The sequence below is a fragment of the Ovis canadensis genome, chromosome 18 (genome assembly GCF_042477335.2).
Source record: "Ovis canadensis isolate MfBH-ARS-UI-01 breed Bighorn chromosome 18, ARS-UI_OviCan_v2, whole genome shotgun sequence".
Taxonomy (NCBI): Eukaryota; Metazoa; Chordata; class Mammalia; order Artiodactyla; family Bovidae; genus Ovis; species Ovis canadensis.
The window spans coordinates 59,440,999-59,466,978 of record NC_091262.1 but is presented as its reverse complement, the minus strand read 5'-3'; the positions used below and the strand labels follow the sequence as shown (position 1 = coordinate 59,466,978).

The 25,980-nt window shown below is 33.4% G+C and overlaps 1 protein-coding gene across 7 annotated transcripts in view; it reads left to right on the top strand.

The window, feature by feature from the left end:
* The window catches only part of RALGAPA1 (Ral GTPase activating protein catalytic subunit alpha 1), a 200,128-nt gene that overhangs the window by 69,408 nt on the left and 104,740 nt on the right, over positions 1–25,980 (top strand). For 4 of the 7 annotated variants that reach the window (XM_069558712.1, XM_069558707.1, XM_069558709.1 and 1 more), the window contains 6 exons: positions 1,674–1,811; positions 5,698–5,846; positions 9,308–9,437; positions 11,089–11,326; positions 12,508–12,669; positions 18,736–18,876. In XM_069558712.1, the coding sequence (XP_069414813.1) occupies positions 1,674–1,811; positions 5,698–5,846; positions 9,308–9,437; positions 11,089–11,326; positions 12,508–12,669; positions 18,736–18,876 (958 nt within the window). The remainder of the gene's footprint in view (positions 1–1,673; positions 1,812–5,697; positions 5,847–9,307; positions 9,438–11,088; positions 11,327–12,507; positions 12,670–18,735; positions 18,877–25,980) is intronic. The other 3 variants (XM_069558714.1, XM_069558708.1, XM_069558713.1) reach the window with 1 other exon arrangement.

Here is a 25,980-nt window from a genome sequence, read left to right as displayed (position 1 = left end):
AGCTAAGAGTGATAAGAAATGTGAGATAGACAAGAACTAGACCCTGTTTAGTAACATGTATGCTGTCATGATGGACTTTGATTACATTCTGGACACTGGAAAGATTATGAATAGAAAATGGCATGGATAGTTACAAATCTCAGAAGGCTCATACCAGGCTTAGAATGGAAGATAGATTGGAGGCCAGTCTGGAGGCAAGGACACTAGCTAGGAAGTACCAGAAGGAGATAATAGGCACCTGATAGAGGACAGTGGCAGTTGCAATGGAAATATAAGGGAGAAGACAGATATATGAGCTCCTTTGATGGTGAAATCAAGTTTTGATGATTAATTATATATGAGGAATGAGAAGGTGTCCCAAGCTTTTTCTTTTTGCAACCAAGTTAGTTGCCGTTCACACATGAACAGGAGTGAAAATAAGTGCAAGTGTGGTGATTATGTCCAAGGAGGCTATATTCAGATTGGTAGAAATGAGGAAAGCATGCTTGTATAAATTTACTTTTTAGTGTCTTGAATTTGAGGTGCTTGTGGGTCATTCAGGAAGAACTGTTCAGAAGATACCTGATGGAGAAGTATGGAGCTTAAGAGAACAGTGTAGACTAGACCATGATATATTGTATTGGCTACTCAGACAAAGCTGAGTTCCAATTCTACTTCTGGTAATGAAATAATACTTTGATTAGACTAAATCTCCCATATCTTAAAATTGTAAGTTCTAGGCAGAATACTAAAAAAAAAAAATATGAAGATACTATTGAGTGACCAAAAGCAGAAAGAAATTAGAAACTTAAAAAAAAAAAAAGAGAGAGAACAACATTGAGTGAAATTTCTGTTTAACTGAGGGAACTCCTTAATCAGCAGGACTTTTGACAGCTAACACTCTGGCAGAAATATGCAGTATTAATGGTTTGAAGTGTCAGTATTCATCTATCTTTGGATAATAGGAATTTTATTTTTCTTAAGTAGGATAAATAGAAGCTATTTTATTTATGTCATTTGGATTCTGGCATTTCCTTTAGAAGAGGATTTATCTTTTACAAAGCTATAAATAATACGATCCCATTCTTTTTAAGATTTATTTATTTACTTATTTGGCTGCGTTGGGACTTTCTCTAGTGGCAAGTCAGGGCAGGGGCTGCTCTTTGTTGTGGTACGCAGGCTTCTCATTTCAGCAGCTTCTTGATGCAGAACACAGACTCTAGGCATACTGGCTCAGCAGTTATGGCTTGTGGGCTCAGAAATTGTGGTGCACAGGCTTAGTTGCTCTGCGTCATGTGGGATCATCCCAGACCAGGGATGGAACCTGTGTCCCCTGCACTGGCAGGTGGATTCTTAACCACTGTCCCACCAGGGAAGCCCAGTACAGTCCCATTTGGAGTGTGTAAGTGTAAGAGGGGAGGTTTATACATTAGATAGGTAGAAAAATGTCTCTATATCTGAAATAGTACAATTTCTGGCTCGTCCTGATGGTTGATTTTTTTTTTCTTATATTTTTGTCAATGAGAACTTTTTTTTACAGTGTACATATATGTTACTTTTGTAGTCAAATAGGATATCTTCTATTTTGAGATGTTTAACAGAGGGACCTACTACTTTCCAGTTTACTTCTTGAACTTACTGACTTGTCACAGCATTCTTAATTGATAAAGTATTAACTTGATATTTTGCTTCAGGAAAATGGGACCAATGTTGCTGATCATGTTCGAAATTCCACTTGGCCTAAAAATGGAACCTACCAAGATATTCTTCATAATGCTTCTGAAGAAGCCATAGAACAAAACATACGAGCTGGTACCCAGGCAGTTTTGCAGGTAGATCACTTTTTGTTTATTTTTATAAAAAAAAATCATTAACATTTCAAATACATATTTCAATATTTCAGTGTAATTTTTTAAATACAGTGAACTCACCACACACTGTTATCAATTAGTTATGCCGTATTAATGTTTTTTCCTTAACCTTCATATCATAATGTGTATTGATAAACATTGCATTTTTTTTCCATACAGTTTTAAAATTTATATAAATTGTGTCATAGTATACTGTCATCAGCAACTTTTTACATTATCCAGTATGTTTTTGAGATTTCTTGTTGATACATAGCCATAGTTAATCCATTTAAAACTACTTGGTGGTATTATAATTAGTTTATGATTATTTTGCACTTTTCTTAATCATTTTTCTATTGATGTTTTTTGTGTGTATGTGTTGATGGTTTTTTAAGTTGGTATTTTAAGGTGGTTTCCAGTTTCTCAGTATTCCAGATAATGCTGCATTGAACATTATTATACATGTATTTTTGGGTACGTGTTGGACAATTTCCCTAGAATACATAAGTAGAAGTGGAATTGGTGGGTTGGAGCATTTGTACGTTATCAGTTTTACTTAACTATTAATTGCCAAATTGTTCTTCAGCATGATTATATTTTACATTCCCTTAGTAGTGCGTATAAGTTCTTATTTCCTTGTCTCTTCCTCATAGCTTATATTGTCAGATTTTAATTTTTGCAGCTCCTGTGTATATGAAATGTTATTCTTTTTAGTTTGTGTTTCCCTGTTTTAATTTGCTTTTCTTTAATCACTACTGAAATAAAGTGTCTTTTCTTATGTATGGCCTATTAATATGTTCTTCCATATTCTTTTGGATTTTTTTTGTTACTGATTTTTAGTTCATTGTATTTATTCATTTTTTAATCTTACTGTTCTTGTCAAGGCCACATGTGACTTCTCCATTGTTAAATCACATGGAATTTTTCAGTCCTAATTTTACCAGATTTGTCAGCATTTTATAGAGTAGGTCATTCCTCTCTGTTAAAACCATTCTTCAGATGGCCTTCAGAATATCATACCCTCCTGTTTTTCTATTTCCTCTTAACTTGCTGGCTACTTCTTAGGTTTTTGGTTTCTTTTCTTTTTTTTCCTGATTTTTCAAAATATTTCTAAACTTTTATGTTGAAGTACCCAGGAACCAGTGCTTGGCTCTCTTTTCTATGTAAACTTACTGATATCTTATTGATCGTATCCATTCTTAGGGCTTTAAGTGTCATCTCTACACTGCAACTTATACTTTTTATTTCTAGTCTGAGACTTATTATCTGAACTCTTAAGAGTCCTGAACTCAAATATTCAAATGCCAAGTTAGCATCTTCACTTGACTATTTAATAGACATCTTAAATTTGACGTATCTAAAACTTGATTTATCTTGTTCAACAAACATGGTCTTCCTGCAGTTTTTCTCATTTCATTTGATGGCAGCTCTTGTTTTCCAGTTGCTCAGGCCATCTTATTTCCTGTGTTTCTTTTATATCTAATTTGACAACAAATCCTGTCAACTTTCAGAATGTATATAGAATCTGACTACTGTTCAGCACTCATATTACCTCTTTTGTTCAAGCCTCAATAATCTTCCATCTGGAATATTGCAGTAAATTTCTAATTACTATTCTTGCTTCTGGTCTTGCACCTGCCATCACCCTGGTATATTCTCAACCCAATAGCCAGAGGGATCCCATAAATCAGATCATGTCATTTTTCTGTTCCAAAGCCTCTGGTGACTTATTATCACTGAGTTCTTCCCAGTGATCTGTCAAGCCTTTTACATCATTGCTCCTCAAAGTATGTGGTCCACAGACTAGTCCCAGCCCACAGGTAGTTACAAAATTGAGAGTAAAAGTTTAGAAACTTAAGTCATTTAATATCCCTTCATTCTGATGAGAAGTTTGGGTTTGTACTTTGCATGTCTTTTTCTCATTTCCTTTATCCTATTCATTTTTTAAAATTGTATTTTACAATAGGATTGGTCTGCAAAAGACTAGGGGGGAAACCTGTACCTCACCACTGGCAGTATAAGAAACTGCTTTAGGTGCTCTGGCTGTTTCTCAACGTACCTCCCACTGCTTTTCCCCTTCCTCACTTCACTCTATACTTGGTATTCCTCGCTTATGCTAGGCCGGCTCTCACCTCAGGTCATTTAAACCTGCTTTTCTTCTTCTTAGGAATATTTTTCTTCCAGGTTGCTACATAGTTGATCTTTGTCTTTTCTAAGTCATCTTTATTTATATTCATTTTCTGCTCCCTGTCACTTCCTTTGCTTACTGGGTTCCACGGGACAATGAGATGATAGTGAGGAATCCTTGTCTTGTTCTTGACTTTTGGCACTACTTCCATATATCCAGGTTCAGGCAGAACTTTTCAAGTTCAATTGCTGTTAAAACATTTGCTGCAGTTCCTGATAAATAGTCTTTTTCAGATTAAGAAATTTTACCTTTTTTCTTAGTGTGCTAAATTGTAAAAAAATGAATAAGTGCTAAGTGCTTTTCTTTATGCAGTGTGATGATTCTACCTTTTCACATTTTAATCTGTTGATAGGGTACATTATATTATTAAACTTTGCTGATGTCAAGGCATTCTTAGATTTCTGAAGTAAATATTACTTGGTCATAAAGTATTATATTTTGCTTGAGTTGAATTGCTACTTTTTTGAAGATTCTCATCTGTATGTTCTGAAGTATCTCTTAATTTTCTTATATAGTCCTTTTCTATTTTTGATAACTGGTTTATAGTTTTATAAAAATAAATTTGGTAGTTTTTTTTTTTCTTTTTTGTTTCTGAAACACTTTATGTACAATAGGGATCATTTTCTGGGAAAATTGGATAAAACTCTGCCTGTAAGGCAGCATAGGCCTGGTGTTTAGTGATGGGATCAGGGATACCTTGATTAGCAGTTCACTGTCTTTGTATTGTACCTCTTTTCTACTTTTTCTTGAGTCAGTTTTGGCAGTTTATGTTTTATCTACAAAATATAATCCATTTTATTAAATTTTCAGTTTTACTGGCATAAAGTTATTCACTAAACCATCATTTTAAAATTCTCCACTGGGTATGTAGGTACATCCTTATTTTATTTCTAATGTTATTTGTGCCTCTTTTGCTTTTCTTAGTGTTGATAGACCTACAGAGTCAGCTCTTTTCACGATTTTAAAGTTAGCTTAAGTGTTCTTTGCTCATATGATTTTACAGCTATATTTTCAGAGTTCATCCAGGGAATTTAAATCAGAATTGTGGGTATGGAAGTTGCAAATGTCCTTGGTTCACAATAGAAGTAATGTTCTGTTCCTCCAAAGTGTTTTGAGAACCTTTGCACATACTTGTCACTAATATAACAACTTTGTCCTCTATAACAAAGTATAGTTAATGATATTATAATCAATTTAAGATACATATTGATAGATCCTGATTAGTAGTACTGTAATATGCAGTCTGTTATTAACAAAACAGATGCGCACACATAATCAATAAACATGAAAAAAGAAAATAGATGATTTTGAACACCTCATTCAGAAAGTTCACCTTGATTGAGGTATCTATCCTCTTTTATCCTAAACTGTTTTTATTTTTTTATTCTTTCCATTTTATGACAGTAATAAGGTTATTATGTTAAAGCCTCACTTTTAAAAATTGCTGTTTTTCACTTGGTTTATTTTCTTTCAGTGCCTGCTAGTAATTGTATATTTGTCTAGATAAACATAAAAATAGATTTAATGAACTTTAATTTCCCATATCAAGCTGGTGGTAGAAGCAGGATTAGAACTAACCTACAGTCTAATGCTTTTAAGTTTGTTGTAGATCACCTAACATCTTGAATTTTTTTCCCTATAAATTTTGTAACAAACAGCTTATGATTTCTTTTACCTTAGGTGTTTATTATAAATTCTTCAAACATATTTCTTCTTGAACCTGCAAATGAGATAAAAAGTCTTCTGGATGAGCACACAGATATGTGTAAACGAATTCTTAACATTTATCGGTTCATGGTTGTGCAAGTATCAATGGACAAAAAGACTTGGTAAAAAAATGCTTTTTTTTTTTTTAAGTGTATATGCACATAGTAAATTCTAGAGGAATAGTGTCTGAATAGGGCTGGTAACAATATTATACAGGCTTCCATTATTGAATGAATGAATAACTATAATATTTTAGGTAATAATCATGACGGCAACAATGTTCTCCTTCACTTTATCTCAAACATCTTTGATCAAACTTCATAAGATCCCTTTGCTTATCTTTCTAAAGTGGGCATTGATGGCCTTCCCCAGGAATGAATACTGGCATGCATGTATGAATAAATGAATTTATATATGTTTAAATGAATGATTAAATAAATGTTTGAATGTATGACTGCCTGATTCCTGAACCTGATATTCAAGGCCTTGTACAGTCAGGCTCCTGACTACTTTTCTAGCCCTATCTCAAGCCTTAATTCTGTCCTGCAGGATGTGATCCTACCTGCCAGCTTTATCAGATTGCTCTCTTAAGCAGTCTGAACTTTTCTTTAGAGAATCTAATTCCTGTCCTCTCTTCCTGTTGTTACCATAACTATCCTTAGATTCTACCTTCCTTTCCTCACATATTCTTCCTCTTTCAGTTCTCTTCCTTTCATTCTGTGTTTTTACCTCTGTCATTTTGTGGTTTTGCCGTCACTAAATCGTGTCTGACTCTTAGCAAACCCCTGGATTGCAGCAGGCTTCCCTGTCCTTCACCATCTCCTGGAGTTAGCTCAAATTATGTCTGTTCAGTTGGTGATGGACATTTATACAATTTAGACAATTTTGTCTTACATTTACTAAGACAATTTTGACAAGATCTACAACAGAGATAAGGATGAGATGGTTAAATAGTATCACCTGTGTTGTAGATCTTTTCAAAATTCTTAGTTCCTAAATTACTTTATACATATCTGTTTACCTCACTGAATTAAGATGCTCTACAAGGTATATACTAACTGTCTTGTTTTCATATTTCCTACATTTCTTAGCCTAGTATCATATATTATGGATACTCTATAAAAATTTAATTGAAATTAAAAAAGGACTTTTAGAGAGATGAGAAGAGCAGTTCTTCAATTTTTGTAAAGATACTTGTTCATTGTAAAATTAAAACAAAGAAAAGTTTTAGAAAGAAAATAAAAGTTTCCCAGCAGCTCATTCTCTATAGGTAATCATTGTTTGTCCTTTGGTGAATGTTTGGTTGACCAAACCACATAAAGTCACATAGTGTTATACCATATGTATGTACCAGACCTTAACTAACCACCTTTTGGTGGACATGTAGTTAACTTTTGTTGTTGGAGGAGAGAAGGACAGTAAACATCCTTATTATGTATATGATTTTCCTCTTTTGACTCATTCTTTAAAAGTAGGAGTACTTAGTAAAAGAATATGCCTAGTTTGTTTTGTTACATATAGGAAAAAAGTTTCATTAAAAAAAGCTTTTTATTATCCATATTGATATAGTTAGAAGTAATTACTGTTATTAGCTTATTTGGAGCACTTTTCTGTGTCACATCTTTTTAATCTTTTTACATCTAATTTTTTCTTAATCCTTGTAGCACTCCATAAGGTAGATAATTTTACATGGTGATTCTTAGGCACAAATAAATTAAGTAATTTATCATTGTTTACACACCTTTGTTTTGAACTGTGGTCCTTCTGACTTCAGAGCCCAAGTTATTGTCAGCCAATAACTTTTACTTTGAACCATTCTTTGTTAGTCCTTCCCCTTTTTTTCTTGTCATATGCTTTGAATCAATGGTCTTAAGCCAGGTTAAAGTGAGAGACTTCTGTGTGGAACACAATTTTAGAATTTTTGTAAGTTCCCTTGAAGTCATAGCATTGTGAAAGATTACTCACATATTTACATTGAATTTACAGGACTTTATAATTAAAATCATTATTGTATTATAAAGTGAAAAGTTAGATATATGAGTGAATTGGAGTTTGACCACAAATCAGAAAGTTTTACTTGGAAAATCCATTACTTATTGAATGTGTAGTTGACTTTAAATGGCTTTTTGTTTCATATAATGAAACTGGAAGCCTAAAGGTTACAAATACATTACCTCTGATTTTTACTTTATGAGCTGAATACATATATATTTGTTTAGTACATATATTTGTTTAGTTAATAAGTTCAGATACTGTTCATTGAGTATACTTTTATATTTAATTCTGCCCTCACTTCCCAGAAAACCATGATACCTACATCTGGGATCTCTTGCTGCCTCTGGCACATTTCTCACATGGTCTGTCCCACCTATTGATGTGCCTGGAATGGGCCTGGAGACAAGCCAAAGAAGAGGAAGCTGTGATAGAGACTTGGGCTATTAGTCTGTCTATATACCCGCCGAAATCCCCTTGTCAGACTTTTTTTTGGCATGTGGTTGAGTCAGTTTTTGAATTATCAGGTGCAAATAAGGTAGTTTTATGGTCTTAATATTAAACATTAAGGAAAGAGAGGCATAGTAAGGATTAGGTGACTTGCAGTACACATCGAGAATAAAGAGTTGAAAGATGACCAAACTAGAAAGGACAGAAAGAAGCAATGGAGTAATGATCCTTGCTTTCTCATCAGGCTCATTGTGATTTTTTTTTTTTAATTTTTACTTTATTTTACTTTACAATACTATATTGGTTTTGCCATACATTGACATGAATCTACCACGGGTGTACATGCGTTCCCAAACATGAACCCCCCTCCCACCTCCCTCCCCATAACATCTCTCTGGGTCATCACCGTGCACCAGCCCCAAACATGCTGTATCCTGCGTCAGATGTAGACTGGCGATTCGATTCTTACATGATAGTATACATGTTACAATGCCATTCTCCTAAATCATCCCACCCTCTCCCTCTCCCTCTGAGTCCAAAAGTCCATTATACACATCTGTGTCTTTTTCGCTGTCTTGCATACAGGGTTGTCATTGCCATCTTTCTAAATTCCATATATATGTGTTAGTATACTGCATTGGTGTTTTTCTTTCTGGCTTACTTCACTCTGTATAATCGGCTCTCATTGTGATCTTTTAAAGTATCATGCAGTTTTTGGAATTGAACCTGGTACAATTCAAGATACGTAGTTTCTCCATGTTGTAAAGATGAATGAGGTAGACAGGCATCAGGTAGAACTGTATTGTAAAGACAAATAAATGTTCTTCAGACAGCTCCGTAAGGTCACTGCTTGATTTGTGGGGCAAGGGGATGGGAGCATTCTCCATATTCTCACCCCTAATTCATCAGCTTTGTACAAATTTTTATTTGATGGAGAGGTATTATGACTGAAAAATGGCTGGTGTAGATTTGTAAAATGAAAATTTATATTTTAATATATAAAGAATTCTGAAATTTGAAAGATATTTGAATTATTGAAAGATAATACCATTTTTATAGCAAATATTAATTTCAAAGTTATTCATTAACCAAAAGCAAACATATGCAAGAAGGAAACATTAACTAATTTTTTTACTTTAAGGGAACAGATGCTGCTTGTGTTGCTCAGAGTCACGGAGTCTGTACTGAAGATGCCATCACAAGCTTTTCTACAGTTCCAGGGGAAAAAAAACATGACTTTGGCAGGTCGACTTGCAGGACCACTTTTCCAGGCAATAAAAATAAATAAATAGATAGATAAATAGGTGGATAGATACGTAGTTTTTCTTAAGATTCATTGAGCCCTGAACTTGTTTCCTGGGGAAAAAAGCTTTAAATCAGAAATCATATTAAAGGAGCTTTTGTAGAGCCAAATAAAGTTGTATATCTAGTAGTATGTTTGCCATACATACAAACTAACAGCCTAGCAGAATAGATGAAATACCAATCAGGCCTATGAAAAAAGTGTTAAACTGATGACATTTACTCTATCTCTTGTGGGGTACACTTTGCTATGATTGCAAAAAGCTGCCAGAAGGCTTTGTGGTAATGATTTAATTGTTTGCGTTATGAGTTGCCAAGTCTCTGGCATTGTTAGAAAAACAAAACTTCCTTTTAAGTTGTTCTGTAGTTTTAAAAAAAAGTAAATCAAGATTCTTTCCCACCACGGTATACTGTAAGACTTTATTCTCTTCACGTCTTCATTTGAAGTATTAGTAGTAGTTGATGATATAGGAATTATATGTTGTGTTTTCCAGCCCAAGGATAGAGTACTGACGTTACATGTGTAATAGATTATTTGGAGAATAGAAAGCAAAATAATGTTTTTTTAAAGACAAGACATTAAATATAAACACATGGATAAAATGGCTCCTAATGTCAAGGATAAAAACTATCTCAGATCTCATTCTTGGCCATTTAGTGTAGGTTTTCAGTTTAATATTTTTTTTCCCAGATGGTGCTAGTTTACCTAAAATTCTGTGCTGATAGTGAATAAGTCTTTCAAATCAGCTACATTTATTATTTAAATTCCTCTTGACTTCATTAGTCTTTTATTCCCCCCATCATTAGAACTAACCCAATGGTGAATGCTATTGGATGATACAATTTTAGCTTGCTATATGGAGTAATATTTTTGTTCTCTGAATGAAATGGAAAGCACTAGTTATTACTGTTTTATGTCATAAACTCTGCTTATTTTTATCTTTATGTTTAATGTTAAACTTATATAAAATTTGAGTTATGCTTTTAAAACACTTATTTTGTGACTATTTCTTAAGTAGGATTTTATCTTCAATAGAATTCTATTAAGTCTCAAGGGTATAGTCTGATCAGTAATTTCTGCCCTTTTATAAATACGTTTTTTATCCTGTGATTGAATTTGTACAGAACACCTTTAATTCCACTGGTGTCTTTAAAATCAAATTTAATTTTATCCTTCAAGTTTACATACAAATTTTTAGAAACATGTATCAATATGTTAAATACATCTCTAATAACTTTTCCTTTTAGAATATTCAAACTGTGTAGTTAGTGATTCCATTCTTTTTTTTGAGAATGTTAGTAGTTAGTTCAGTAACTACTGATTACTCAGTTATTTCAACCTGTAGTAATGTGGAGACTTACCTCTTTTTGAACAACATGTACTTAACATATTTCTTTTCAGTTTTGGAAACTTGTCCTAATGTTAGAATGTTGGAAATTGGCAGCTTTTTGAAATTTGGAGTAGATGCTAATGAGTGCATGTGTTACTTTTATAAGTATTATGTACCAAGAAAGGATATCATGGATATTATGTGATTTAAAGTTCTAGTTTGGGGATAATTTTTTAATAATTGATTTTGAACATATTTCATTATTATTTCTGATTATTTGTCTTTACAGACTCTTATAGTTGCCTGGATTAAAGCAAATCTAAATGTGTACATCTCTCGAGAACTTTGGGATGACTTACTCTCAGTATTGTCATCGTTGACCTATTGGGAAGAGTTAGCCACTGAATGGTCGCTGACTATGGAGACACTAACTAAAGTTTTAGCTAGAAATTTGTATAGTTTGGATCTCAGTGATTTACCATTGGATAAGCTGAGTGAACAGAAACAAAAAAAGCACAAAGGGAAAGGTAAGAGTTGTTCACAGAGATGCTTCATATAAATTTGTTTAAATAATTTGCTCTGGGAGTATCAAGCCAGGGAGAGGAGTAAAGGTGAAAGTCATAATTTCTCTTAATTATTCCCTCCTTAATTTACCCTAAAGTTTATAAATTTTCAACAGTGAAACATGTACTTACCTTATAACTGTTCTTGAAGAGCCTTAAATTCAGTGGTTCTGTGCATATCTAATAAAGTAGCTCAGAATCTTAAATATTTTATTTTTAACAATCAACCAAACTGAAAATTATAAAACACTCTTCCTTTTTATCATACACATATTTTTATTAAAACTTAGAAGGTGATTTCATGTTACTGTATTCAAAAAGAAGTACTTGAGAAATTCTTTTGAAAGCATTTCCTTAGTTTTAACTAAAAGCAAACATTCCCTGACTATGGATTATATATCTGTCTAATGTTAAAAAGCTGGAGAGGGACAGTAACATAGTGATTATATCAAAGAAACATGTCTTTATAATACTGGTAATAGTGCTTTATCACTAAAGTCATGTCTGACTCTTGTGACCCCATGAATGTAGTCTGCCAGGCTCCCCCTGTCCGTGGGATTTTTTAGGCAAGAATACTGGAGCAGGTTGCCATTTCCTTTTCCAGGGTATCTTCCTGACCCAGGGATTGAGCCTGGGTCTCCTGCATTGCAGGCAGATTCCCTACCTACTCAGCCACCAGGGAAGACTTGTATTATACTGAGTTTGCTAGGACTTTTTGTTATCAATAATTAGTTGCTATCTAGAGATTACACGAGTCACATTTCATACTTAACAGTCCAGAGTGGTAAGTATGTGACCAAACTACTTTTTCCTGGACTGTTTATTTCCCAAGTGGCTATTATTGGCAGGTAAAGATAAAGTAACTTCCTTCCTACAATGAATTTTGGTTAGTTCATTTTCTATCATTTTTTGCTTGTCCAAATGTTTCACTTCTATATGAAATAAGTGGGTGGCAGAGGATTTATTATCACTCAGTTTTGGAATGTGATTTTTACACAAATTTCAAAAAACCCTTTCAGTACACAAGCATGTTATCTAGTTACTTTATTAGTAAACCTAAGAATCTGAGGCAGAATGGCATACATAATTTGATGCAGTTATTGATGAGGTGACAGTGCACTGAGATTGAACATCTGCATTTCTAGGAGTGGGACATGAATTTCAGAAAGTTTCAGTTGACAAGTCATTTTCTAGAGGATGGAGTCGCGATCAGCCTGGCCAAGCCCCAATGAGGCAGAGAAGTGCAACAACCACTGGTTCCCCAGGCACAGAAAAGGCAAGGAGTATAGTACGGCAAAAAACTGTTGGTATGTACTTTTTAAAATCATGAGAATTGTATGCAGTGATATGTTTATAGTTCTTAGTAACAATATATGCAAACACAGTTTTCATATCAGTTGTTTTTCTGTTGTTAAATGAAAAACTTCTATAGCAAAACTTATTTCAGGAATAACTTGGAGTCTGATGACATACTGTGTTATTCCTTTATGCTAGGAAGATATATCTTACATTACTGTTTTTATGTAGTTTATTTTATCACTGATGTCAATAATTTTAAATTGTTATTTTACAGAATTGAGAAGTAGAACTCTTGACTCACTCTACAGAACTCATGCGTTAACTGATGTAGTTTCTAATAAACATGAAAAAATAGGGTAGCTTATTTTCAGTGCTACAATTATGTAATTATATTGGCTTCACAGACTTCCAATGAGGAATTTACGTTTTCTGTTTATAGACAGCTGAGGCCAAGGTAGAGTATATTCCTAGGTTCCTTGCTGCCTTTAACAGGTAGGGAAGACATTTCTAGTCTTGGAAATATCCGCAGAGGGCAATGATGGAAAGAATTTCTGGATGTGGGATCACTTGGCATACTGTGGACCTAGTTACCGTCTCACTCCTTTCCTCTCAGATTTAAAACCTGGTCTTCATCATAGTAGAAAAAGCGCTGCAATGAAAAGCAAGAGGACTTTGTCCTGATCTCTTTTCACTCTCATCACTAAATAGCTCAATAACCTTGAATAATTTACTGAACTTTCTAGACTTTATTTATTTCATCTGTGTAGTTGGAATGATAGTATCTCATATGCCTGAAACAAAAATTGCTTGAAGTTACTTTAGGCTTTGCAATCTGATTCTGTGAAAGTGGAATTTTCTGTGGGAATGTGTCTATATTTTATAGAGTCAATGAAAAACAGTTATTTTAAATAAATTTAAAATTCTTGTAGGATATGTCTTCTGTAAAATGAGGTGTTCTAAAGTGTTAAGAATTAGAGTTCTAAAGGAAGAAACAAGTAGCGAATAGGGAAATTAAGGGTTTTATAAGAATTTAAAGTGTTTAGTTTAAAATTGTTCAAAAGAATATTTTCCCTGTTGTCTCCTGCCTGTAAAATAACCATAGAATTATATTGATTGTATGTCAAGCAAGAAGAGTAAGAAATTATACAAGGAAAAAGGATATTGGATAAAAATTAATATAATACTTAGACATTTTGGTATAGAATTATATTTTGAAATTCTTAAGGAATATGTTGATTACATCTGAAATGCCTTTCTTTATTTTATGTTAAGGTCACATGTATAGGAAATATTTCTGTATTGGTGAAGAAGGAATTCTTCTGAGTTTAAAATTTTACTTTATTTTCTTTAAAAATAGAATATTTTTTAAAGGTTATATTTTTTCTGATTATAGAGGTAATTTATGCTTAATGTGAAAGATAAAAGTTTAAGGAAGCACAAAAACATCTTAGGTGTCTAATGAGAAGAAATCATAGCTAACATGATGGCATATTTCTAATCTTTATAAAAGCATATAATGATTAAAATATTCATCTTAAGTGCATGCCTGACTAATTACTTTTTGTACCTCTATCAGAATCTTTTCTGGCTTGTTCATTGGACTGACCAATCAGAAGTTTAATGCATAATAAATTTTGTTCAGAAAGGTGCCTGCATAAAGTTAGAAAATACTAAAAGGCGAACACATTTAATTAGGATATCCTTTAGACATATATTTTCTTAAGTTTTTAATTTTTTATGTTTTTAGGGAATGTACATAGTTAAAATTCAAACTGTGATAAAGCATATATGTATTCTAATAAGTCATTCCTGCATCACTGCTCCTCACCCACCCAGGTCACCCCACTAGAGATAACTGCTATTACTAGTTTTTGAGGATTTTTCTAAAACTGTGCATATACGATAATGTATGCATGGCCTTTAGTCATTCAAATGAAAAATACTTGTATTCACAGTGGAAGCTTTGTTGTAAGCATTGAGGATACATGTGAGAACAAACGTAATAAAGTCCATTGAAGCTGACAGTTCTTCTGTCGGGGAGACCCATAATAAGCAGGCAAACCAAACATCAGGCAGTATTACGTGCTATGGAGAAAAGTAAAATAGGGTAAGGGGCAAGAGTATAAGGATAGAGAAATGGGACTGTTAGATAGGGAGGTCAGTGAAGACCTGTCTAATCATATAAGAACAGAGACCTGAATAAACTGAGAGGAAGCATCTAGGGAAAAGTGTTCCAGGCAGAAGGAAAAGAATAAAAGCCCTAGTCTAAGAGTGTGCTTTGTTATTTAAGGAAGAGTAAAGAGGCCAGAGTGAGTGAAGTGTAGAGTAAGAAAGACAGGAGTGCAGGATATGGAGCAATAGTAATTCTCATTGGTTGTGAGACTGCAAGATGGTACTGCCACTTTGGAAGATGGTTTTGTAGTTTAGAAAAGTAAACATATTCTTACTGTAGAATCAAACTTTCCTTGGCATTTATCCAGGTAAGTTGGGAACATATGTCCACACAAACATTGGCATGCAAATATATGTAGCAGCTTTATTCATAAACTTGAAGTTTATGCCAAAACTCGGAATCAACCAAGATATTCATAAATAAGTGAATGATTTAACAAACTGTGGTACATCTATACAGTGGAATATTATTCTTTGAAAAGGTACAGTGAGCTATCAGGACATGGAAAAAAATAGGCAAGAGTTCCGAATGCTATTGCTAAATGAAAGAAACCAATCTGAAAATGTTATATACATGGTGATTACAACTATATGATATTCTGAAGAAGGAAAAACTGAAGAGACAATATGCTGATTGCCAAGGAATGGAAAGCAGGGCAATGAGGAGGGAGAAATAAGTGGAGCACAGAGGGTTTAAATAGAGCAGTGAAACTATTCTGTATGATACAATAATTGTATATACATGTTATACATTTGTTAGAAACCTGTAGAATGTATAACACTAAGAGTGATCCCTAATGTAAACTATAGACTTTTGTTAATAACACTATGCTTTGAAGCTTAGAAGCCAGGCAGTAACTTCTCTAGCTATGAAAGTCCTTGATGGCTTCTTCCGTAGAAGCTGTTGTGTCCACATTGAAAATCTGTTGTATAATGTAGCTGCCTTCATTAATGATCTTAGTTAGATCTTCTAGATAGCTCACTGCAACTTCTACTTCACCACTTGCTGCTTCCTGTGTACTTTTATGTTATGAAGGTGGCTTCTTCCCGTAAATCTCATGAACCAAGTAGCTTCAAACTTTCTGCAGCTTCTTCACCTCTCTCCGCCTTCTTAGAATTGAAGTGAGTTAGGGCCTTACTCTGGATTAGGATTTCGCTTAAAGGAATGTTGTGGCTGGTTTGATATTTCCAGATAACTTTCTCCTTCCCAGCAATTAGACTTTGTTGCTTTCTTATTTGTCTCTTCAGTCTTAATTTTCTTCAATAATTTTTCCTTCGCATTTACAATTTGACTGTTGGGAGCAAGCAGTCTAGCTCTTGGTCTATACTGACTGTTTACATGTCCTCCTCACTAAACTTAATCATTTCTATTTATAGCATTTGATTTACAGTGAGAGATGTGCGACACTTCCTTTCACTTGAACACTTAAGAGACCATTGTAGGGTAATTCACTGAAGTTGGGCCAGTTTCAGTGGCTTTACAGAGATTCTGTGATATAAGCTTTAAATGAGTAAATCCACCAAAATCTCTGTAGCTAATTCATTGTTACTTATTTTCTATAGTGTAGATTGCACAGTTGTGAGGCACTTAACAGATTTCCAGGTAAACATAAAGATAGTAGCAGATGGAGGCATGTCTTTTTGAAGAATTCATTCAGGATCATAGCACGCAAACTTATATCATAGTGATTATGGGGAAAGTTCCAAGAGAAATGCCCAAGCTCTTGCTTCAAGTTGGTGGTAGAAAAGAAAGAAGGAATTGTTATTTCCAAGAAATTACCTAACCCAAGGGAAAACATCAAGAAAGCTTATAATTCATCTGTGGAATTGAGAATTTGATTCAGTTTGGCTCTAAAAGAAATATCTCTTTTTAATCACATCTGATTATCACTGTAGATGGTATTTACCTTTTGTGTTGATAAGCAGCACTTTAGGTTTTACCTTTGTGTTTATGTCTTTGTTCTAACAAGTTCTAAGGAATGATTATCTTGAAGTCAACATAACTTTTATTTCAAATTGGATCATAAAATTGACCACTTTCACAAGAGGGAGAGGAAGCCAGCAGAAAAACATGAGTAGGTTCAGACTCTGACATTTTGTATATAGTTTCCATTTTAAAATACGCTTAACCTTTAATATAATACACGGGAAGTCATACACTGAAGGCACGTTGTTGCCTTTTCTTAATATATTCCAGCTTTCCACATTTTGCTACACATAAACTTATAAAAAAGCTACTCTTAAAGAATCTGTTATTTTGCCAGCATTAATAAATTTGGGGAATAGGGACTTAGATTATTCTTTTCCAGTGGTAAACTCTATGACATACAATCTAGTTTTCAGTTAGTAATTTTTTTTTTTGGTTTTCTCTTCTATATGTTCACAATGAAAACTTTAGTTTTTTTCAAATAATTTTGCTGTGCTATCCAAATATAGGTACTCAGTAAAGATTTGTTGAGCTCATATGTGCCAGGCACTGGAGATAAGAAGATACAGGTTTTGCCTTTTAAAAACTGGGAGGCATATAAAACATACAGTCCACTAAAAATAGATCGTAAGCTTTGTAAAAAAGAGGAATTCTTGTTTGTTTTGGTAACTGCTGTATTGCTAGTAAATTAACTATGTAGGAAAGTCTTAAAGCTTCACAGATGAGATGACATTTTATATATGAAGGAGTGTCAAGAAGAAAAGAAGACCAAATATATTATGAACTCATAAGGCCATGTTGTGAAAGAGCATGGAATTTTCAAGAAATGGTATAAAATTCTGTGTGGCAGTAGCATGGAATAACAGTAGGAGGAGATGAAGTTTCAGTGGATATTGCGGTTGGATTGCAAAGGCCCTGATACACTTAAGGGGTTTAGGCATTGGGGAACCAGGAAAACCTAAGATTTTTGAAATGATGGTAACATTCAAATATATATGTATATGTGTATTATGTCACCATTACACTGGATTTTATGCAATCTTGTTTCTTTTAAAATATTTATACCTTCATTTATTCAAGAATCTCTAAGTGTTAAAAAGTACTTGAGAGATAAACTTGACTATTTATTTCTGAGGGTGTCAAAATTTGTCTTTAATTTTGCAAACTGGTTACTTTTCTTTTAAGAAATTGCCAAATACAACTAAATAGAAATGAAGACAATTTTTAATCTTTTAAGTTTTTATGTAATATAGTTAAGATTTGAATAAACACAAACTTATTTTTCTCAATAACTTGATTCTTCATGCTGTTTCCAAATGCTATTTTCTATAAATATTTTTACTTAAAATTTTAAAATTTAGATACTGTTATCTTTAAATAAGAGATAATGATTTAATTAAGCATTCTTCTTCTGTCAAGAACAGATAGTAACCATGAGATTCAATCCTTTAGATTATGAATTACATACAATTCTCTAAAAAAGACCTGTGAGTAACTTTGAAACTTTATTAGGGAAAAGTATGAAAGTAGGAATTTGCTCTTGGAATTCAGCTTCATTAAGAGGAGTGGCTCAGAAAAATGCCCAAATATGGTACCCAAAATCTCTTGAAACTATTGATATGGGTTCTTTTCAGTGTTTCTGTTCAATGAACTTTTCAGTCTTTAGTTTTGAGAACATAGTGCCGATTAAAGTGTATGCTGTTTTTAATGCTGTACCATTGTAATTGCTAATAATGAAAAACAAATCATTTTCCTGCTTTACACCAAAAAATTTACATTTGAAATGTCATGTGTGTTCTCTGATTTCTTTTCTTACAGCTTGCCAGTATTTGCCGTGCTGAAATGTTTTAATTTAAGATTTCCTTCCTTTGTATCTTTTAGTTTTCTCTGTTGCTGCTTTTTCTATGACACAAGCCTTTCATTATAGTCACTCTTCTTTTTTCCTTCCCCACTTCTTTCTTTTCCTTTTTTAAAGCCATGAGAAGCCGATCCATTGGTGAATGTGCTCTGCCATCGGCCTATATACGCAGTGCTAAAAGTGCTCCTGTTCTGATCCATACTTCCAAACCCTTCTTGCCTGATATTGTTCTCACTCCCCTTTCTGATGAGCTTTCAGGTAGTGCCACCTCTGCTAATTTCTGCACCACCTTTTTCACTTTTTAATTCTTCTGCTTTCAAATTTTGCTTAATCAAATAAACTCTTCAAAGTTAATTTCTTTGGGGGAGGTGTGGGAAATTTGGAAAGTGGTTGAGAAATCAACATTTTGAGTTATTTGAACTCTAATGCTATCCTTGCAGTTCATTCTGGAAGTGCTAAGTTTAGTGCTGTGCCAATGACCAATATTTGGGGTTGTAAATGGCCGGGGTTTTTTTTCTGTTCATGTCTGATTTTTTTCCTTCTCAGGTGGTCAGGTGGAGTAGTAATGTGTATTTATAATTTCATCTATAATGTCATCATTTGACTGAATATATGGTAAATATTAAATAGTGCATTCTCCATCATCTATAGTAATGAAATTTAAGCTAGGGGAATCAAGTATGTAATCGAAAAGTTGCTTTGGAATAAATCTTTGTATTCGATTATAATAGTGTATAGAATTCTAATAACTAGTTTTTAAACCAAATAACAAAACCATTCTGTGAAGCCCCAATTTCTAAGGAGCCTCAGAACCTTTCCTCAGAAAGTGATCGACTTTCCACTTCTGCCTCAGGTCCTGTATCTACAGTACTGGGATGATCTCCTTTTTAATAAGGCATAATTAACATAATAAAATGCATAGTTCCTAGGTTCATTTCAATTAGATTTGAGAATTGTACATCCCTCATCATCTTTCACCCCAAACAAAAAATAGAATATTTCCATTACTGCCAAAATTCCCTAGTGACACTTTCAAGTCAGTCTCTCTCTCTCGCACGCGCACACATACACTGTCATTTCTACCACCTTAGCTTAGTTTTTTCTTAAAAAATTTTTTTTCTGTATGACTAGAATCATATAGTGCCTTGTCTTTTAGACAGAAGCAAGTTTGTTTTTAATAAACACTTGGTACTTGAACAATCCAAGGGTGAAGATTGCTGTCCTTCCACATTATCCAAAATCCATGTATATATAACTTTACAATGAGCCCTCCACTTCTGTTATTTCACATGGGCAGATTTGATCAACCACACATAGTGTAGTCCTGTAGTACAAATTTATTTGTAAAAACCCACAAATAAGTGGACCCACACAGCTTAAGGGCTTCCCTGGTGGCTTAGCGGTAAAGAATCCACCTGCCAATGCAGGAGAGGCAGGTTCAATCTCTGGGTTGGGAAGATCCCCTGGAGAAGGAAATGGCAACCCACTCCAGTAATCTTGCCTGGGAAATCCCATGGACAGAGGAGCCTGATGGACTATATTCCATGGGGTCGCAAAAGAGTCGGATACAGCTTAGCAACTGAACAGCAGCACAGTTCAGAGCCCTGTTCAAGAGTCAGCTGTACTTATTATGCAAAACGTGCTGGCTTAAAGAAAGTTATTTGTGCCTTCTTGGGTGCTTTCCTATTGTTTTCTTAGGAGTGTTCCCTTCATATTGTGACTTTTGGTGAGGTTACTGATTTTTATTTTTTAACAACCTGTCTTTGTACCCTTTTAGTTCCTAATGAACTGTAGGCTTATGCGAGAGAAGGTGCATTTTTATTAATAATGTTATTTCAGGTCCATGAAGGTCCCTTCCACCATCCCTAATCCTGGTAAGATTAGAGATTTTTCCCAAACCAAGAGGAGGTACATAAGTAAAAGCTGAAAAGGAAAGTGAAGTATGTTTTTCATAGTTTAATCTGTCCCACTGATATAAGTGGGCTTAGTTGAACTCATAATAAATATTTCCTGGGTGCATCATCTTAAGAACAAGAGTTGAAGTTTCTATAACTGCTTCACCAGTAAGACAGTGAAACTACCCATAGACAATCACTCTAGCTTTTGGTTAGAAGTATAATTTTCCAGAAAAATATTTACCTGATACTCTTGAATACTTACATGGCAAAAAGACAACTCCTTTTAGTTCTTTGATATTTGTTTAACATGCTATGATTTCTTTCTAAGAATGAACTGTCAGTTCTCAGTGTACCCTATTGTCATCTAGCCCTTTTTTCTCCTCCAGTATTCTGGGTTAGATGACTATTCAGTCTACATTGCTATAAATGTGATTCTATATGGTATAACTTTATATAGACAGACTAAACTAATTGAGTCGCTGAATATCCTTGGAGAGTTTTTCTTAAGCGCCAGGAACTATTTCAACAGCATTGACACAGTCAGTGACATGAGTTCTTAACATCGAACTCATCTGAGGTTGAACAAATGTTTCTTCCCAGACTTGTGTCTGTCTCTGGTTTTGATATAATATCCTGGGGGTTTCAGGAGATCTTACTTTATTTTTTTAAAGCTCTGCAGGTAGTGCTGGTGTCTGGGCAGGCACATTTTCCCTGTCGTGTCTCCTGTACCACCCGACTGTACTTTTACATATATGGTAGCCCAGTCTAGCAGTCTTTATTTTCCTAAAAAAAGAGAAATCAGAAATCTCAATAATTTTTCTTATGTAAATTAGCTTTCACTGCCAAAAATACTACTTTCATGATAGAAGGCACGTAAAAGAACAGCATGGTAGGCAATTGACTTTTGCAGCTGTTCTTGCTATTTTCTAGTCAAGTACTGTCTTGGTCTGAAATTGTTTACAGGCCCACTTTCTTCCCAGTTAGTTCTCAAAACTGCTAATTTGTTTGCCACATTTGATGCTGTTAAATTCTAGGCTAAGCCATGTTACATAGACTGCTAAGGTTATTAGCAGTACTTCATTATTGGAATTGAGGACTGCAGAGCAAAATGTTTTTGATCTTTCAACTTTTACTTTCTGAGTATCAGGAGAAAGAAGATGGTATGTCTGATGCCCCATCTTGTTCCTAAGATCTGCCTCATCAGGAGAAGAATTTCCTATCTAATCAAGTAGGCCCTTCTTTGCACAATCAAGGAATTTATTCCTTCTCACCAATATGTGATAGTAATTTTCTAACAATTTTTGTGCCTAGAACCAGCAGATTCTAATGTAATGCTAAGTGACACTAGAATTTTTTTCACTGAAATAATTTGTGTTAATTCTTTTAAAAATACATCTCAAGAAAAATTTGAAGCTAACTTAAACACAGTATTATTTAATATGTTTGCAAACAAATACTAAATCTGTATAATTTTCTTACAAAAATATATTGGTCATTTATCTATTTCCAGAATTTGAGTCAAGGAAATAATAAAAGGGTAAGAGTAGATGATAGTTCAGTATTTTAAATTTTAGTAGTCTCAAATTAATTATTTTGGCTTGGCTAGTTGCTTTTCAGTCTTTTCATACGATTTTAATGATGTGGATACTGCTTTGAATTACCTACAAAATGAACATCTACTCTTAAAAAGATGTTGAGTTTTTGCTAGCCTCTACTAATAATAAGGTACATTTTCACTATAGCCCAAATAGGGGAAAAAAATTTTTTTTTTAATTATATGAAGAACATTGTCTATTCCTTCAGTAATTCCAAAAAAGCCTTGAGCCTCTAAATAACATCAGTTTCTACGTATATTAATATAAATGATTTTATGAATTCAAGAGCTGTAAAAATATTGCCACTCATAGCTACTGTTTGTGATTAACTAGGAATAGAATTTAGCTTTGGTAAAAGGGATTTGGGTACTTTTTTCTGTACCTCATTTTAGAAATTATTAAAATTTTCCAGTAGTATCTTAGTATTATAAATTAAGTTTTTCCCCTTGAGAAACTACCTTGATATTTTACTAGTTAGCAGCTTCTAGTTTTTAATATAAAAGATGCTTCCCTTCTACCAGTATTTATTGAGCCCCTACTGTGTGACAAGAGCTATTTCAGACAGTGGGGATGTGGTCATGTTAATATAAAAAAAGAAAATCCTGAAAAATGGTACATTTCAGTGAAAAGTGGTTTTTTTTTTTTTTTTTTTTTTTACATGTTACAAGCTAATATTGCACTTTCATTTACAGCTTATCTTTTCAAAATATCAAAGAAAACTTTTTTTTGAAACACAACATTCAGAAAAAAACTATGATTTAATCCAGAGATGATCTCCAATGCTTTAATGGTAAAACATCATTAAGTAAATCCAGAGATGAAACTTGACATTTCAAATACTTTATAGGCTCTATAGGAAGCATTTTTTCAATGTTCACTTATTTTTTTAAGTTCATTAAAAAAATTTTTTCCTGTTTTGTTCAGTCATTGGTTAGTGATTCTTTACATTGAACTAATTTAATTAGACACTTGTTCAAGGTAAAATGTAAGCAGAGTAATTAAATAGTTTTAAAGGCCGTGTCTGTTTTAACCTGTTATTACCATTATTTTCAGCAGTCCAATACAAAGTTTATCCGTTGTGTTTTTCTATATAGTTTACTAATATTTGTAGTTGACCTAAGTTTTGATTCCTAAGATTCTTAGCTTTATAAACATAAATTACTATGCTGATTTATAATATTACTAGTAATTTTTAATTATTTCATGAATACATATTATTCAGGAGGTAAGAACCTGGACTAATTTTTGCCTTCCTTCAAATCCCAGCTCTCCACCTTCTAGCTGTGTATCCTTAGGCAAGTCTTAGAGTTTCTTCATGTGTAAAATGGGGATAATACACCTAATTCATGAGGCTTTTGTGAAGATTAAATGAGTTAATATACGTAAGATGCTTAGAACAGTGCATGTAGGAAGGACTATACAGTTGGTCCTTCATATCCAAGGTTGGTTGAATACAAGTAAACCTGTTGGTTTGGAGAGCCAGCTGTATTTATTGTACTTGGCCATTTTATATAAGAAACTTGAGTGTCTGTGGTTTTTAGTTTCCATGGGGGCTCCTGGACACCAGTCCCCAGTGAATACAGGACAGCTGTGTATGATTGAGCTGTCATTTAGACATTATCTTCAATAAGGTTCAGGTTTATTTCTTTAAACTTTAAGCCTTGTTAGAGTCAGTTTTGCCTAATTTCAAGTGCTGATTTTGATTTCCTTTCGGCAGTTACTTTCTTCTTTGATTTTATGCGATTAGTATTAGTGTTATATGCCTGGGTAAGAACTATTTTAAAACTTAAAACTTTCAGAAAGCTTTTTTGTTGAAACTTAGATTTACTAACAGTACATTATTGTTATAAAAATATTTTCATTTTCTTCAAAGCCCTTGCCCTCTTAGACATGAACATTTTTTATATATTAATATGTACTATCAAAAGTTTAGGGAAAAAACAAGCTGAAATAATGGCTAAATTTCCTAACATGCAACATGAAGACTGGATTTGGGAGGAAATGCCTAAAAACAGAACTTCACAATAATCTTTATTGGTTTCTTTAGAATGGAAAAAGTATGAGATTATCAATAAAGGAAACTAAACATTAACACTAATATTCAACTTTTTCCCTGAAGTTCATATATTTTCTAGTCTCATAGCATTAGATTTTAATAAGGTTTTAATATCTTGATGTTAAATTTGCAGCTAAAAAAATTCCAACTATAAAATTCTTAATAATTTTTATAGAAAAGTTATATAATCTATATTCTTTGCTGAGTCCTTTTAGAATATTTTGTGGAAAGAAACTGGAGTGCATGGTGAATATAATCTCTTGGCAGAGGTTCTTCTGACCTGTTATGGGAGACAAACCAAAACTACTTCACATTTGTCAAGATGCACAAATATGCATTACTGATCTGCTACAGTATTACAATATATGCATAAAGTTTCTGCAGAAATGCTTTGTTTTTCATTTAGAATTTGTAAGAAAAGTGAAGAAGAAAGCTAACATTTTTTTAAGTATTCTCAACGATAAAGAGTTGTTTCAACTTTAGGAGATAGTTTATATTTGACATGTATTGGGAGTCTCAGTGTATATCTTCAGGAATACAGTGCAATTTTAGTATATCACAAACTGCTCTTGATTTGAATTTAGTATAAGGTGGCTCCTTTTGGATCTCATACAAAGAAAGTGATATCAGTGAAATAGCAGAGGTACCAGCCTCTCTTCATCCCTCACATAGATCCTGAGAATATTTTGAATTACTGTCCCCATTTTATAAATGAGAAAACTTACTTCTCAGAGTGGAGTAAGAAAACCTAAGTTTTAGATCTTGCACCACCTCAATAAATATATCTCTGATCTTGGACAAGTAACTGTTTTCTCTGGATCTAAATCTTTTCGTTTTCATCAGTTATAGTTCTGTTACTTTTAATCTATGCATTACAAGCCTAATGAGTACCAATATCAGACTTTTTGACTCTTTGTCCCTTTTTCATGGTATTTTTCTTACTGTGTCTTAGTAAAATGCCAAGATGTTTTTGTAAACATGACGTTTTATCAGTAGTAAACGTTTTAATTTGTATATATCTCTGCAATTAAATAGTATTTCATATTGTGATTTTCAATTTTATACATATTTTTGAAAATTTATCACATAATTAGCACTTCAGGCACTAAAAACAATACAATGACATGGAACACTAAGCCTGCTTCTCAGACTTGAGAAGTGGTTTCCTCTCTTTAGGACTCTGTTCAGTCAAAATGTCCATTTTGACTCTCAAATCTGTAATTTTAAAAAGAAATATAAGAAGCTGTAGGTGCAGTTTTTAGGGTTCAGTGGTTACCTAATGGAGCGGGCCAGTGTTTGGCATTGCTTCCTAGTAGATTAATGCTGTTGTGTCAGAAATGAAAAAGTATAATTTTTTTAGCAGTGTATTGATTTTATTTGATAGGGTAAATAGATTTTAATAGTGTAATAAAGTAAAATACCTCAGTAGAACAGATAACTAGTTTCCTGACAAAGAGAACTTTAGGAAGAGGATGGAGATTTCCAAGTGTAATAAGTGGTCAGATAAACAGAATTTGAAGAAAAGGTGATGTTTCTTGCTTGGTAGGGAAGGAAACAGGAATTTATGAGACCCTGTGAGTTTCTGTAGTGGGATACTAAGATGAGCTTTTTTGTGTTAAGATCTACTTTTTTCTGCCTGAAACTTTATTAGGAAAAATTGAATAACAAGTTTGAATTGCTTAAATTATTGGCACAGCTCTATCTTTAACTGCACTTCCAAATGTTTCATCACCTCACTGTTTGTTCTATGCATGTTAACATTTTAAAATGTATTCTGGTAGTTTTCTAATTCATTTATACTACATGCTCTATT